General features: G+C 25.2%; 1 protein-coding gene across 1 annotated transcript; it reads left to right on the top strand.

Moving 5' to 3' along the window:
• Nucleotides 1-955: 955 nt before the first annotated feature.
• On the top strand, nucleotides 956-17,060 carry LOC112685817 (uncharacterized protein KIAA1841 homolog). Its single transcript, XM_025557834.1, is given in 17 exon segments — nucleotides 956-1,309; nucleotides 1,311-1,451; nucleotides 1,453-1,589; nucleotides 1,695-1,737; nucleotides 1,739-1,808; nucleotides 1,870-1,983; nucleotides 9,713-9,866; nucleotides 9,945-10,100; nucleotides 11,583-11,693; nucleotides 12,240-12,460; nucleotides 12,955-13,013; nucleotides 15,470-15,617; nucleotides 15,673-15,744; nucleotides 15,824-15,961; nucleotides 16,034-16,235; nucleotides 16,549-16,736; nucleotides 16,832-17,060. Coding segments are annotated over 17 exon segments (2,304 nt in total). The 5' UTR covers nucleotides 956-1,093; the 3' UTR covers nucleotides 16,966-17,060.
• Nucleotides 17,061-17,713: the final 653 nt, after the last annotated feature.

The raw sequence follows: 17,713 nt of genomic DNA, 5'->3' as shown, positions 1-17,713 counted from the left end.
ATAGGCGTAACTAGATCCTAAAATTTCTTCAGCCCTCACATGTTTAAAATAAGTAAAAAATATGGGCGACTTATTTAGTTATCTTTGTTTTATTTATTATTTTTTTTTTTATTAACTTTTATAGAACTGTACATGTATTCTATATTTAGATATAATACGATGAGATTAGTGAATTTGACAACGTTGCATAAAATTTCATAGGCAATCGTGTTTATTTATTCTTCTTACCCACCTTTTTGTTACCTATCTATAAACGTACCCAATCGTATTGCCAAAAAGGATAAACGTACGCAATCGTGTTATACCCTTTCGTATTATTGTGCAAGATGTAAGATGTGTTATGTGATAAAGTTCTGATAAAGTTATGTGATTATAATATATACGTATAAATATAATTTAATACTCAAGGGTTTCTCGGTTTTTCTATAAGTACTTATTATTAGTTAAAGTGTGGAATTAAATGGTAACATGGTAACATGATAGTCTATTTTGACTTAGATTTGAAATCAGTAAAGAAGTTTAAAAATGTTTAATAATGTTTAAAAATTTTAAAAAATGTTTAAAATGTTTTGAAGTAATAACCGATATTAATAATAAAAAAGCAACCAATTAAAAATCAATTGTATTTGGAAGTATAAACTTTTTGAAAATAACAATTTTTGAGAGAAGGGCAAAAAGAAAGCAATTAAATATACTAAAATAGGATATGTTGGACACCAATAAAAAAATTACATTTTACTGAATCTTATATTTTCTGTATCTATTGGTAACCAAATAAGTATCATGTTTTAGTTTACAAAACCTTTTTGTAGTTTTGTTTCCATAGAAACAAACAAACATGGTTATAATCATTATTTTTTTTTCACGAAAATAATTTTTTTTTTTTATTCTTTTCTAATCAAGTTCAATAGTTCAATATAAACGTTATAAATATACAGTACATTCATTATATTAATATACAATTGTAGCTTTAAGTATTAGTCACTATTTGCTCAAATTAGTTTAAATAACAAGATTTTGTGAGTGTCTATTGTAATTTATGTGCAGTTTCATAAAACAATCAACTAAAATGCAAATTGATATTTCATAAGTTATGACTTCATCAACTGATGAATTAAATAAATTGGATTCTGCCTTGTGCATAACTTCTGAAGACGACCAAATTGATTTACAAGAATTTTTAGATTTTTTAATATTAGCTTATCGAATAAATGACGTTCTAACTACAGATAAAGATAACATAAAACATGACACCCATATAAATTGGACTGAAATATCTCGTAATAATTTATTCTCACGACTATTAAGTAAAAAAATACGACACAGTAGAGGAAGAAGGAAAAATAATAATGCAGAGTACAAGTATTGAACGAATACAATATATTCTCAAACACAAATTAAAAGAAATTATGAATGAGGGTATACTAGATTCGGTACTTCCATTTATAGTAAAAAAAAACATTAACCACAAATGCTTTAAAGACGTTTGAATCCTTTGGATCCAAAACAAGTAATTCTTTAAGTAAAGACAAATTGTGTTTAAAACAAAAATGTAATGCGACGGAAAACTTATCAAGATCAAAAGGAGAGTAAGTACCTATATTGACTATTTTAGTACAGTTTATTACATTTTATTACAGTTTATTTTCATTTTTTACAATCATAAATTAATTACTTATATTAAAAAATTCAAGTACTGAGATTGAAATTAACGTATGTGATGCAGTTCAAAAATTAAAAAAAAGTTTTTCGATGTCCTAAACGCCTACTTATTTCTAAAATGGGATATTTTTCTGAAGTTACCAAAGGTAGGTCTAATTTATAGAATGTTGTATACTGTTATCGTATTAGTTTGAAATTATGTTTTAGGACAACGACTAGAAGATATCGATATATCAGTACATTGTGAAATACCAATATTTGATTGGTTAATAAAATGGGTTAAGAAGGATTTGAAACCAAAAAATGAGTGGCCGTCTTTAGGTACCGCTTACAGTTTATATTAAAAATTAAATCAAGTAACTTTTTATTTTTTTATTTAGCTATCAGTATAACTATTTAGTTAAAAAATTACAATATATTCAATGTTTTAGTCAGTCCAATTAAAATTAAAATAACATATGTTAAATGGTTAATATTGACAGATTAAATATATATAATGATAATAGTAATATAGGAAACTAGAATATTATTCAAGGAAGATAAAGGCATCATAATAAATGTAACAACCATATGACAAGAATTTATGTTTGTGATTTTGGATTTAATGAAGTATGGACATGGGTTATTAAAGAGGTATTCTTAGAAGGTAATGTGTTCAAGAGTGTTGACGAATGGGAAATTAATGTGGTAATGAAAGAGTTTAATTGCGTAACAAATTGAGATAAAATATTTGAAATAAGTTCAGTTTTCAAATTTTTTCAAGTTTCTTTTGTATACCATCTTCGATCTAAATTTTTCTTCGCATCGGGTGTTTGCGGAGACTCAGTTATAGCTGGCAAGTAATTTGTTACCACTATTGATGAAAATAGCGCAATCTTTTTTGTGAAAAGTCTTCGAAATTTTTTTTGAAAGATGGACAGCCTTTAAAATTTGCAGTATATGCATTAGAACATAATGTTCACTTCGCAGATAGTTCCTATGATTTGACGCAGTCCTCGGCGAGATGTTCGTTACTGCATTTAACTCATCTTAGCGGTTGATTACAATAGATATGTGTGTGACATTATCGCTGACACCGTTTTTATTGTGGTGGGAAATGAGAATGATGTGGTTGTTCGACCACTATTTTAAAGTTTAGGAGGGAGGATAGTAAATAAATTCTCTGAATTCATTTGGATCAAGAACAATTGTAAAAAGTGGTAGAGCTTTTTTGCTTATTTTATGGCGAACGTTTACCACACTTATGACGGAGAAACCTAAATCCCCGAGGGCCGTAACGATATTCTCTTCGGGAATAGTAGGTAGATGTATGATGCAGATGGCGGATAAATACTCTGATTGAACAGGTATGACGGAGTACCCACGTATTGGACATTAAATCTGAATCATTGTAATAATCATCAATTTTGAAGTACTCAACACGACTACGAGATTTAATATTTAGGAAGGTACCCTGGGTGGTAGCCATAAAATCGTTGGATAACCTCGAATTGGGTCCTAAATTTCAAAAATAGTATGAATTGGGTCCGGACATATTTTATTGAGTACATGAGTCGGGTCCCCATAAATTTTATCGACTACATGAGTTGGGTCCAGCCTATTATCGTTACCCAGAAGATACCATGTGGAGGTTGGCTAAAAAGTCTTCCAAAAAATTTGGTTTTTTTGTTAAACAAAGGTAACGATCTGATGTAAACATTATTAAAATATAAAAATTATTATTCAATTAGAATTTTTTTTTGTGTGAAAAAATTATTATTGAATTGGCTTGATTTTAGAAAAAAAATGTATTTATTTTTAATGTTATTATTAATAGTTTATTTATAATTATATAGTTAAAATTATGGAAGAAATTTAAAACACTTATCTTTCACTGGAAAAACTTAAGTTGAGTAATTAAGATAACAACAAGATAAAATCAACCGTGAACCCAATTCGCGTATTATCAAATAACACCACGGACCCAACTCGTATTTTTTTAAGCAATCAAATATCTCGGGACCCAACTAAAGAGTTCCCAAATCGTTTGTACCCACTAGAGAAATAAACCAGTTTTCAGCGCGGAGTAGTTAGTAAGATTACTTATAAATATTAGAGGTGATATTTAGTTCGCAAGCTCATTCTTTTCATCACCAAAGTGTTTTGGTGATGGGGTCGTAGATTCAAGTTGTGCTTCAGGTTAGGTTAGGTTAGTAACAGGAGGAGGACTAAAAACGACAGGGAGATTAGGTACGTGTAGTTAGCGGAAAAATTCAAGCACTAATTTTCGCTATTACACAACTATTTAGTGCTCAATTTGTGCTATTTAAAAGGCGCCATTTTCAAAATTGCATAGTGCTAATTTTCCCTAGGACTATAGCGGATTTTATAGCCCACCCGTAACTTTTTACTGGTCATAGCACTAATTATGAAAATAGTATGATTAAATAACATTAATTGAGCACTAAATACCAGTGTTATAGCGAAAATTAGAGCTCGAATTTTACCGCTAACTTCACGCACCTGAGGAGATTGTCGTCGGAGAGGAAAGAAAAACGATTTGACAACATAAAAGTCTTGCTTTTTATTCAATTTACATCTAGTTTGATCGAAGAGGAAAATGACAAATTCCTCGAATTAAATGAATCATGTGAATAGACAAGATATGACGGATTATTCCATATATCGTGCTAACACACATAACATAATTAAATAATAATAATACTGATAGTAATTACATGCGCGATGTGACGAATGTGCGAGCTCAACGGTGGATGACACAGAATTAAAATTTAGTATCTTAAAATGTAATTAATGCGTGTAATATAATTTAGTTGATCTAACAATATTTTTAATTAAATTACCCATTCATATTGTTAAACATAGCTTAGAAGTAAGTAAATTATTAAAACAAGAAGTGTTGATTTTTGGTTCAGAAATTATCAATAGCCCTTAAAGTTTCAAAATCATGCCACTACTCTAGATCTACATAATATTAATTATAATTCTTGATCTAAGCACTTAATATCTGCTAAAAAGTCAAAATGTCAAAACCAATATGTTTAATGTTTAAATACGTTTATGTACAGATTGGATTGGATTGGATGGAATTATTAATATTTTTGTAATCGAGGGTGTAGGTTAAGATTATTTATGGGGCGGGGTGATATATTTAAGTAATAGTTATTTTTGTTATTACCTATTTATTTACAGCTGCAATTTTGATAATGGTGGGGAGGATTGACTCTCCACTTACCTACGCCACTGTATGTAATCCAATATGATTTGGTCAATTTGAAAATAAAATCATTTGATAAATTACTCATATACGTTTGTAACGAATAATATTATTAGCTGGATAAGAAAAAATAATATACTATTAGAATTTGTATTTCCTGAAAGTCTGATAAGTTTGTTGAATAGCAATCAATAACCAGGGCCGTCGTTAAGGGTAGGCAGTGCTGGCATTTGCCTAGGGCCTCGCGCTTGTAGGGGCCTTGCAATTTCCATTTATATTTGATAGCAAAATATTATTCAAAATTATTACATATTTTTAGTTTTGTACTGATATTATTTTTTAATCAAATGATACAATGTACGTTTCAACATTTGTATTTTGTATGATGAAAAATATTATGCAGTTGAGTTTTAATTTATATATTGATTATTGTAGTATAATTTAAATTTAATGCAGTACCTACCTAAAACATTATTTTTAATACATTATTATCGTTGTAAACGTCTTGTAGCCTACACTCCACCGGTGCCAGTTCAAGATAACATAATAATATTATTGCTGTTAATGACTAATCAGTACGGCAGTACGACAATATGCCGCGTTTTACGCACGTGGATATTAATAGCTGTTAGTTTTATATATTTATCTATATTTGTTTATTATAGTATATTACTATAATATAATATTATAAGTATAATAATATTATATTAATATTATATAAGTCAATAGAATTCGACGAGTTGTTTCATATTTCTATTTCGTCAGTCTCTACAAATGGATCCGGACTCATTATGTAAGCAGGGCCGTGCCTAGGAGGGTGCAAGAGGTGCATATGTACCAGGTGCTATGAACACTGGGGCGCCAAAAGCTTTTTCATAATCTAAGTAATATTACTGAAAGTTAACTATGTTATTTAACTCGAAATATTTAATACGTTTAACGCCATGGTATCGTAGTCGACATTATTAACATTGTCTTGATTGACGGTGTTGATAGTTCATTTTTAGTATTGGTATTTATTTTTGCCCCGAAATCGGAGAGATGATAAATTACCAATAATGTATCATTTATATTCTATTATTATTGTTACTTGATATAATTAATTTAATAACATTAATAACCAGTGCATTTTATAAGGAATTTTCACTGGGCAACAAAAAATGTTTTTCTCAAAAAGTCAATGTATAATACCATACTACAATTATAGTATTACACGTTTGTTTCGCATTATTTTGCTCAATCTTTTAAAATACTGTCAACAGAGTGTTATCACTGGATGACATTTGTGTCGCCTAGTTAACTAGTTAAAAAATGCACTGTTAATAACATAAACGAACATCGGTTTGTACGTTCGAGTTGCACGATTTTATTTTGAACCCGTCTATGATAATATTCACATCATAGTTCATGAACAAAGAAATTGCAAAGGTACCTAATTATTTTTCATCAGCAATTATTTAAAAAACGTAAGTAATTTTTTGCGCAATCGAAAAAATGTAATTCGTAAATAAATTATACCGGTTTAGAATGATAAGTTGTTATCTACATGTTTTGTTCTACCTATAAAGTTATTTTTTTTTTATTTACAAAGCTTTTAGCAATAAATAAAACATATGACATAAAAATATTAAAATAATAAAAGATTATATACAGAAACCAGCCTCGTGAATGAAGGAAATAATTAGAATGAGAACAGATTTTGAAATTTAGAACTCTGAAAGTATTAAATGGGTTATTGAGAGACTAATAAGGATATTGCGTTTGATAGGTAGGGAAAGACAATCAAAGAGAATAAAACATAGAATATAGATTTTTTTCTTCTAAATGGAGTGTGCAGAGAAGGGAACAGTGGTGCAACTTGATGATAAGGGGCCCATGTGAACATTTCCAGACTTATGTTATTATTTATTGTTAAATTATGTTATTAAAACAAATAATATAATATGTGTGTATTACAGATAATATAAGAATATTGTAAGAGGCAAAGGTGATATCAGAAGATATCTCGAGGCCCCACAAAACCGGGGGTCTCTGTGAATTGTACACCCAATACTCCCGATAATTGCCATACTAAAAGGGAATCATTACGATTTAATTTGCAAGCATGAATTGGAAGTGATAAAAAAAGCTCGTAGTTGTTTTCCTAATATTTCAATTGTTCTCCGAATCATTTTGACGATTTCAGTTACTTCTGCAAGTGCTAAGAGATCATTCTCAAAACCAAAGCTTATAAAAACATACTTGAAGAATATAATGACGCAAAACAGATTATCTGAATTAGCAATGTTATCCATAGAAAATGAAATGGCTTCAAAATTCAACTTCGTCTTAATAATTGATGATTTTGCAGCTAAAAAATCTAGGAAAAAAATGTTTTCATGATCAATCATATTTTGTTATTAATGTATAGTTAATCACTTGTAAATTTAACACTTTAATTACATTTTTTGTTAAAAAAATTTATTTTTTCTTTTAAATTTATATATAGTATACATAAAAGAAGATATCCTGATTGATTGACTTAACATAATCAACTTTACGTAACTACCTTTTGGACTTAATTCTATTGATATATTAGGTATAATTACACATTTTTGGACATATAGATGCAGGTTTATAGTCAGAGGGCTATGCTCCCTAAATCTTAAACGCTATCCACGCTTTTGATTTTCATAGTCTTATTACTATTAGTGATAGGAAATCTTATTAGTTTTATTCAACAACAAATTATGGGGCCTCTCATTTTGCAATTTAGATATTGCCTAAGACCTCGCAAATCGTAACGACGGTCCTGTCAATAACCTACACTTTACATAGAAATAGAACATCAACTAGTGTTTACATAATTGAATATAATATAAGTACCTGGAAAAATATAAATTTTATCGTTTGATTAAATGATAACATATTTAATGACAATTAAGTTTATTTAAAACTATTAGTAATTATACGAGGATATTGTATATGCACATATATCCATATGGATAGTGTATTAACTATTATATATACAACTTATATAGCTATATACAGATTTTATTTTTAAATTAAAATATGAAAGTATTATCACATCAGGTGATTAAAACCAAAATCTGATATGTATAAAATTCATTTATTTAATATAAAAGTAGTATAATAAATGTGTACAATAGTTGCATAAATTATTAATAATAATTAATATATGGTAATAATAATTTGCAATTACCTATGTTCTTCAAAAAATTAGCCGCGTAATATGGTGATTATATTTATCAATGCATGGTATAAGGACTACAATCAGTGTTTAGTATTATCTAGAAAAATTATCTAAATAAATTATTTATTAAATTATTATTAATTAATTATTAAATCTAAATAAAATTAGTTTTCAATAAAATAAGAATCTAACATTATTCATCTATTTATTCAAAAAATTTGTTAATATTATTAATTTATTAACTTTATAACTAATTTCTAGAGCAGAGGACTTGTAGCTCTAAAAATTCATCAAATATTCACTTAAATATAAAAAATATGCATTAAAAATATGCGCTTAAATATACAAAATATGCTTTTTAAAATGAATTTTTTTGAACAAAAAATAAGAATTTTTCTGTATATACTTATTATAATGAATACATTTTATTTACAACTTTATTTAACAAGTTACAAGTTACAATTAATTAATTGGGTTTATTTTATGAGTTTTATTATCTGGATACTTACTTTAGGCATTTTTTATAATAAATAGTAAATAGAACGTGTTTGGACTGTCAACTATTGAGAAACGCAGCGATTACTGAAATATGAATATGTCCGATGTCGGCGACCGGCGTCCCCGTGGCCCGTATCATTTTGTGCGTTGAACAATATTATTTCATCTGTTTATTTTTTTTATATAAATAAAATAAATAACCCGACAATCAATCTAATCAACAACTCTCGAGACGTGTTTTTAATAAAACCATGATGGGCCTGGGAATAGTCAAAAACCATATTAATATTATAATCAAAATTTAAAATAATTTTAAGTTCAACGTTATTTTGTTTGTATAAATATTATAAATAAAAATGTCGACGAAAAAATATTGATAAAATGATAAATTATTTAAAATATGCATCTAAAAGTATAAAATAGAAAAAATATGCCCTAAAAACCAAAAAAACACAAAATATGCATTTATATGCACAATAAAATTTCAAAACTAGTTTTGTGGAAGCATGAAACGTATTTGTTTCGCACTCTGCTATTTTTGTGACTGTGCAAAAATAATATGCAAATGCTACAAGTCCTATGCTCTACTAATTACTATTATTTTAAAAGTTGTGTTACTGCAATATATGTTTAGTTATACTTAAATTGTGCCTATAAGTATTATTTTTAAGAATTTTTCACATATTTAATAAAGAGTTTTCAATTTATATTTTCTAATGACTCTTACAATATTTGATTCCTAAAAAAGATAATTAAATAATACAGTTAATGGTTGAATTAAATTTTTAATATTTAAATCATAAATATTACTCCATAATAAGTATAATATAAATTGTAATGAATTGTTTTATAAAATTATAAATGCCTACAAAGTGTAAATGAATTAATAAAATTAAAAAAAATGTTACCTTTTACATCCAGATAAAGAGTGTTTTATCTTTTATCTAGATATTTTATATTCAATTATCTTTTATCTTTATCTAGATACATTTTTAGTTATATTGGGACAACATAGACTACAATTGAATGGTATTAATCGTTATAATCAAAAAAAAAATATAAAAAATTTTTTGCTTGATTATGAGAAATCAGAGTATTTAATCAAAAATGAAACTTTTAATATTATTTAATATGTATTCCAGATAATGGAAATGTAGTACCAATTTTAGTATCTGCGTCATTTCTTCAAATGGAACCTTTATTTCTAGAATGTTTACTATTTTGTAAAAATAATATAAATGATGTGTTATCTTCTTCAGCAAGTTTTGGATGTGTCAATGATGGAGTTATAACAAGGTTTTTAAGTAAATTTATATCATTATTTCAATCAAATTTAATTTTGAAATTGGTGATCGTGGATATTTATTTATTTAGATTATCAAATCAGTTCAATAACTGTGATGTGGAAAATATGGTAGATGTTAAGGATAAATTAAAATCACGTTTGTTCACGAAATTAATTTGGGATTTGTGCAAACGAAATCCAAAACAAGAATCAGGACACTACAGTACATTAGCTTATGCATACTAGTAAGTTAAATAAAAATTATGGTCTTTGAATAAACTAGGTAAATTGGAAGTTTGAAAGTCTTAGATTTATGTCTAAAAATTGATATATTACTAATTTTTAATTATAAAATCATTTGTAAAAAATAAATAAATGTATATTTTAAAATTATTATAAATTTAAAATGATTGACCGAAAATGTAATATTTTGTATTTTAAAAGTTAAAAAATAAAAATTAATAGTTTATGTAACAAATTTTGATACTCGTGTAAGTATTAAAAGGGGTAGAAATAATATAAGTATACACAAAGTACCTTTATTTGAATAAATTAACAAGTGTCAACATTTTTTTCAGTACACTGTGACTACATAACCATTACTGTAATATGGATTTTAAAAATATTTTAGGTAATTGTAACATTTCTTTTGGGGATAAAAATCTTTAAAATTTTTTCTCAAGTTCCATAACAAATTAAATAAATAAATGCTTATATTAATTTTCGGTAACTTATAAATTTAATTGCAAAAAATTCGGTTTTGTTTATTTTTTGATGCATTTACCTAAATCTGTTTTTATATTTATTATCAATAATCAAATTTTTAAATCTATATCTATAGAACTATCAGAATTTGGGAAATTTTATTAATTCATCAAAATTAATCTATATGTATTAGCATTAAATATTATTAATGATAAGTATGTTTAATTAATTTAAATGATTATTGGTAAAAGTGCTAAAAAATAATAATTTATTTTTAATTACGAAATATAGATACAACAATATATTTGATATTAAATGTATTATTATAAATGTTTTCATGCTTACATTTGTGTTAGAAAAAATTATCTATGCACAAGGAAAATATGCAAGGCATTATAATGCTGTACTATAAATACATTATTATAAATACTTGTATTTATTTACGAAAACAATAAATTCTTTGAAATCATATATTCATATACCTTATAATTTATCATATTAAATTACAATATATTCTACAAAAATTAGGATATATCTTATCAAAATAATTAATTAGATAATTTTTCGGTTAGTAAATTAAATTATATATTATAATTTAAAATGTCTATAAATAATACAAAAGAATATTAATTATATATCCATTAATTATAAATCCAATACAGGGAAGTTAAATTAAAATGTGTTCATTAGTTTAGAACTAGTATAGATAAGGTAATAATATATAATAGGTATAATATTCAGATTAATTTATGTTATTTAAATATTTCATATTTAATTAAAAGTTATGTAATATTATAAAAAATTCATAGTTTTTCAAAATGATTTATATACAAAAATTATAAAAATTGTTTTTTCTGTCCACTCAATTATTTATATTTTTATAAGCTTATGAAAATATTTTGCAAAAAATATATTTTTTAAATAACAATCACCGAAATTTCTATAAACTTTCAAATTTATTTTTAAATAACAAGATATTTTTGTAGCAAAACATAACAGTAATTTTATTGGTTTATTTATAGTTGCTGTCGTTGTAATACAATTTTGGTTCCAAGTGTGGCGGGTAGAATACCGTGCAAGCCACCAACTTTTAAAGTCGCTCATAATGGAAATGTGATTGCTTGTCATTTTAGGTAATTTTTTTTTTTTGTCATTGTATTTATTATTAAAACTTTAAATATGTACATAATGTATATTATGTACAACTAAATTACATAAGTCAAATGTTTAAGTACCTATAATATTAAGTTTTGCTTAAAATATTTTATAATAATACAATTAAAAACCATGTACCCAAAAGCAGATAGTTATATTATATTTAGATAAACTATATTATAAATATATATAATTAATGCTGTAATTTAAGTATAAGATTTAAAAAATTTAAATTACTGAATAGAAATATATTTTTGAAAATACTTAAATGGGAATGAAATAATTAATAAATTTCGAAATAATACTATGAGCAATGGAAGTACGTAATAATGTATATTGAATTTGGGTAATCATTTATCACTAGCAATCGTGAACATTTGGTTAGCAAGTTGTATCTCAAATGAACTACAAATAAGGTATAAAATTGATTATTTACATGTATCTATGTACATGTAATATGTATAATCAATTTTATAACATACATTTATAGTTTAATGTATATATAAGATTTTAATAATTTACAGAGATCCAAAGTGGACATTAAATGATCATGTGAAATCAATGTTTTCAAAATATAAGTGTTGGCGAATAGTATATTGGTCTTTGTGGTCAGAATGTCATTTTATGCGTTGTTCACGTTGTCAACAAATGTATCCGGTTAAAAATCAAAGGTGGTGTCAATTTCACACACAGTTGCCACAGTATTATCCAGTTGAAAACAATCGATATCTTTTTTATCCAATAGGTATGACTATGTGTTTCATATTATGTAAGTATTAATTTTAAGCTATAGTTTAAATTTGAGTTAAAAAAAACTTAATTTTCATAATTTACAAAGTATACATTATTAAATAATACAATAATAAAATATAAAATAAAAATTTGTTAATGGTTAATAGTCATAAACTAGTATATAAATAAATAAATACATGCTTAGCCTGGAGTATTATTACATTTATATATATATATATATATATATATTTATTTATTTATTTATTTATTTATATATATTAATTTATGAGTGTTAACTATTTATTATTTTTAATTTTAATTATATTATTATTTATTATTATATTTGTAAATATATATACATATATTGCTATAATTTTAAATTTGTCTTAAGTCGTAAAAAATTTAAAATTGTCTTTTTATTTATAACAATACGTTTGTATCTAGTACCATTAAATTAATGTGAATATTGTTAATCAGTTATGCTTATTTATGTTTATATATTTTTAGGGCGGTATCCGTGTTGCAACGAGAGGACTTTTAAATATGAGCCAATCAAAAATCCATTTGTAAGTTAATAATAATTTATTATAGGTATTTATATTCAAATTAAATATATTCTTTTGTATTTAGTATAATGATAAGGCTGTATTTAATACAACAATAATAACTAGAGTTAGGATGTTGATGACCTAAAAAAACACCCAAAAATTCTCTAAAAAATGCAAAAATGCCCTAAAAACTTCAAAAAATTACCTTAAAAATGATCTAAAGAACTAATTAAGTCAGAAAAATGTATTTATAAATTATAATTTTTATTAGAGATATGGGTGTAATAGTAATTTAAAATATAAATTTTAAATTATAATATTAATAAACAATAGTATACATTTATATTTTAAGTATTATATAAAATTATTAAAAATAAATTAAAAAGAGAAGTATAAATAAAAAAAAATATACTTAAAATATTCTCATTAATAATATTCATATTGCATTGTTGCACTGTACAATTTAAATGTGTTTGATGTTTACAAATAAAACACGACGACGTCGATCAGTTAATAAATATTTTTATGATGAAAAAACTCATATTTGAATTAATGTATAGTTGATTTTCTATTTTGGAAAAAAATTAATGAATCGCGATGAATACTTAAACTTCCAAATACAATTAATAAGTACATAGAAACCATTTATAATAAACATCATTGAAAAAAATTATTAAAATAATAATATTATCCAACGTTTTGGATTAACTTAAGTAATCGACGTTAGTTGATGTTAATTTCTGTACTCGTGTATTACTGGGTATCCAAGGCGATATTAAAATGTTAGTTATTTATCATTTAAATTAGCGGTTCTTGACCTTTTGTAGATCATAGGCCACAGATAAAAGATTTTAGAAATCACGAATCCCTTTATCAATTTTTTTTTTTTTTTTTTGATACTTCTTTATTACAAAACATCTCATGTTGTAATAATATAATAAAAAAAGTTGATTCATTTTGCATTTTTTTTTAACTTTTTAGACGATGCCCTGGCCACAAATGTGTTTCATTAGCATGTGAATCGAAATAACTAATTTTTATTTTGTATTTTTTGTGTTTATTACTTTTCAAGTCATTTTTTTAAATTTTTAGGTAATTTTTCCATATTTTCAATAATTTTTACTGCTTTCACACTAGTTCACTTCTTTTCGTTTCTTATCGAACATTATGCTGCTAACTTAAGACTTGTCCGATTTTATCTCACTGATTACATTTGTCGCGTATTATATCCTATTATATTTAAATTTTATTATTTTTTCGTAATATTTTCGAAATGGTGAAAGTTAAAACGTCAGTTAGTGCTCGTCTGCGTCTTTCAATCACTTGAAGGAGGATGTGGAGAGAAGTTTTTCAAATTTAAATATTTATAAACAGATAATCGTTGTTCATTTACTTTTGATAACATCAAATATACTCTAATTGTACAATTTAATGATTTTGAATTTTGAGTAATTTGTAAGCTTTGATAAATATATAAAACCAATGTTTGTAATTTTTTTATTTCATATTTTAAGGACATTTGTTATCATTTTTATGTCATATTTTGTGTAATTTGTAAGTTTTGATAAATTTATGTAGAATTTTAAAATTAAATAGAGTAAAATATTTAAAAAAAAAATGTGTTTTTATTAATTTAAAACAAATATTTGCAAACATTTTTAGGTCATTTTTTAATGTTTTTAAGGTCATCAACTTCCGAGTTATATAATAATATATTTAATCATAATAACTATTTTATATAACAAAACATACATATTTAATTTTTTATTTAATTATTTTAGTTTTCATTTTACTTTAATATTCTTAAAATTTAATTTTTATTTACTCAATGCGATGGTTGATGTTGTATTTGAGACACCAGTTTTTGAATATCGTGGTAAAGATCGGTATATCTCTAATATAATAAGATATATTTATATCTATATGATAAAAAAAATATAATAACAATCCAAAAATTTTGTAATAAAGCACTCATGTCACGTATTGGCGTAAGTTATGTATTAAGACTGTCACGGACTCCTGACATGAATAAACCCTTAGAGGGCTGCGGATCACAAGTTAAGAATCGCTGATTTAAACTATATCTTAATAAGTATTTAAGAAGTACGACCACTAATTTTCTAAAGTTATCAGTTAATCAATAAATAATAAATACCAAACTTTTCAATATTTAACATTGCTAATCTATATCCAAAATAATTGTATGTACCATTCATATTGAATATTTATAGTTTATTTACTTAAAATTAAAATGTATTATTTTTTATCATAGTCTATTATTTATAAATCTTAATACAAATATTTGATAGGTTTTCTTTTCAATTACTTTTTTTTTGTTATTTAAGTCTCACCAACGCATACATTATAATGAGTTGACGGTATACACAAATCATAATTAATGAATTATAACTAATAGTACTTAATAAATAACAGTTGTCATTGCCGAATATCATATATTTATTGTAATTAAACAGGGCTGCCGCTATCGAGAGCATATTCCGATACTTGAACATACAGCAGAAATAGAAACATATAAAATTATGCAAATGTTCCCATCATTAACCATTAATGATCCACCGATGTTTTTTTCGAATGGTTTTTCAAAACTTATAGATCCCCATGGTAACTATTTTGAAGTACCTTTTGTATTATTGTGGTTAATTTTTACATTTAACAGGCGATGTAAAGGGTAATAGTGATCAAAATATGGCTTGGGCTGTTGAATCTCATCGTTTTACTCCTTTTATAGGTAATTAAAAAGTACATTAAGTACAAAGTATTTGTATAAAAATGTAATTTAATATGAACCTTTTTATTGGTTATTTTAGTTTCAAGTGAAGGAACATGCAAAAAATCTCAGTTTTGGTGGGATAATGTAGTAATGGGTACATCATCAAATAAAAAACCATTGTTAACAGAATTGTGGGACAAACCTTTCGCTAGAGTATCTGTGTCGCCGAGTATAAGTAAAACAAATATTGTATAAACATAATTACATTATAGAAGTAATTTTTTTTTTTTTTTTAAAAAAAAAAAAGGTAATAATATTTATGAATCGACTGAGGTTCCACTAAATGAAACCCATTCATCATTTGGATCTTCGTTTGAAGAAGTTGAGGATTCATTATCAAGTTTCAGTGACAGTGATTCAAATCATTCAGAAAAAACAACTTATAATAATAAACAACAAAAGATTAAACGGACTTCAAAAGCTATTAGAAAATTAAAACAAAGATATAGGTATTATTAATTAATCATACATAAATAGCTTAATATTTTTGTTTAACTATTAGGAATACAGCTTTTCGCAACCTAAAAATAGGTTTCAGACCACTGTGAGCCGGTGGTGCGGCCGAAATCAATACAATATAAATAAATATGTATTTTATGTAATATATTATTTTACATGAGCATAAAATTTAATTGATTTCTTTAGCATAAATTTGTTTTTTAGTAAGACTTTAGTTCCAGAACATTTTACTTAAAATATTGAATCGTTTCATGTATTTTATTGTTTTTGTATCACTATTATAAATAATTGATTTCGTTTCAGATATTCTGGTACTTATCAATGGTCATTGACAGCACCCATGCGTTGTAACCAGGATAATCAGAGAGAATATGAAGAACGGTGTTTTAGACAAATTGCTCATCATTTGTTACATCAAAATAATAATTCAAACGCAGAATGTAGTCGAATGTTAACCACAAACAACCCTATTGATCTTTGTCAAAGATCTGGTAGGTTATATATTTTATTGTAAATTGTTGTTAGGTTATTATTATTTTAAAAAACTGCACGTACATGGATTGTAAATAATTTTTTTCGTAAACAGGTGGTTATTTTTCAAAGCTCGAATCAGAACTTCTGTCAAAAATTGATCCAAAGAATGTTCAACGATCATGTACTGTGGATACTAAAGGACAAACAAAAATTAAACTAAAGAAAACTCCTAAGCCTAGCTCTTAACTTCAAAAATTAAAATTATTAAAAGTAATTGTAAAAATAATTTTAGACTTAATGTACGTGTTATCAGTTCATGGAAAAAAAAACAATTAGGTAAATTTAAATTTATTACTTAATTAAATTTCAAATACACACAAAACATTTTTGAGTACAAAATAAAAACTACTTAAAAATAATTTATACTAAAATAAAATTATAGTTAGGTATCACCTAGTTTAAATATACGTTGAAATTGATCAATAGGATGAAATAACAATTTTAGTAGATAGTTTAAAATTTAAAACAACAAATTTCTATAATATGTATAAGATTACCCTTTGGTTTGGTCGCCTACTTTGCGACTAGATAATACACACACATGCACTCACGCAATCACGTATATATATTTAATACACACACTCAATAATAGTATTATAAATATTTTAAGATCTTACGTAATTTGATAGTAAATTTTAGGAATTAATTACAAAATTAAATAATAGTTAATAATAATAATAATATGTAAATGTTAACGGCAGTAATCTTAATATGTATACGACTGACTTTGAATTCAGTAACATTGATAAACCTGTGATTGAACGAATTGTTGTGATTAATAATAATTTTAATAATAATAGATTTTCTGCATTCTCTAGAGATCAGGTAAAGAGAGTTGCAGGCTTATACCAAATAATGCAATTACAAAAACAATAACATTACCGATGCTGTGGATAAAACAGGGTATTTTTTTAGGTGTCGTAGTTATATTTAA

Source organism: Sipha flava, unplaced genomic scaffold (genome assembly GCF_003268045.1).
Source record: "Sipha flava isolate LNK unplaced genomic scaffold, YSA_version1 293_pilon_pilon, whole genome shotgun sequence".
Classification (NCBI taxonomy): domain Eukaryota; kingdom Metazoa; phylum Arthropoda; class Insecta; order Hemiptera; family Aphididae; genus Sipha; species Sipha flava.
Note: the sequence above shows the minus strand (reverse complement) of the source record. Positions and strands in the feature narration are given on the sequence as shown.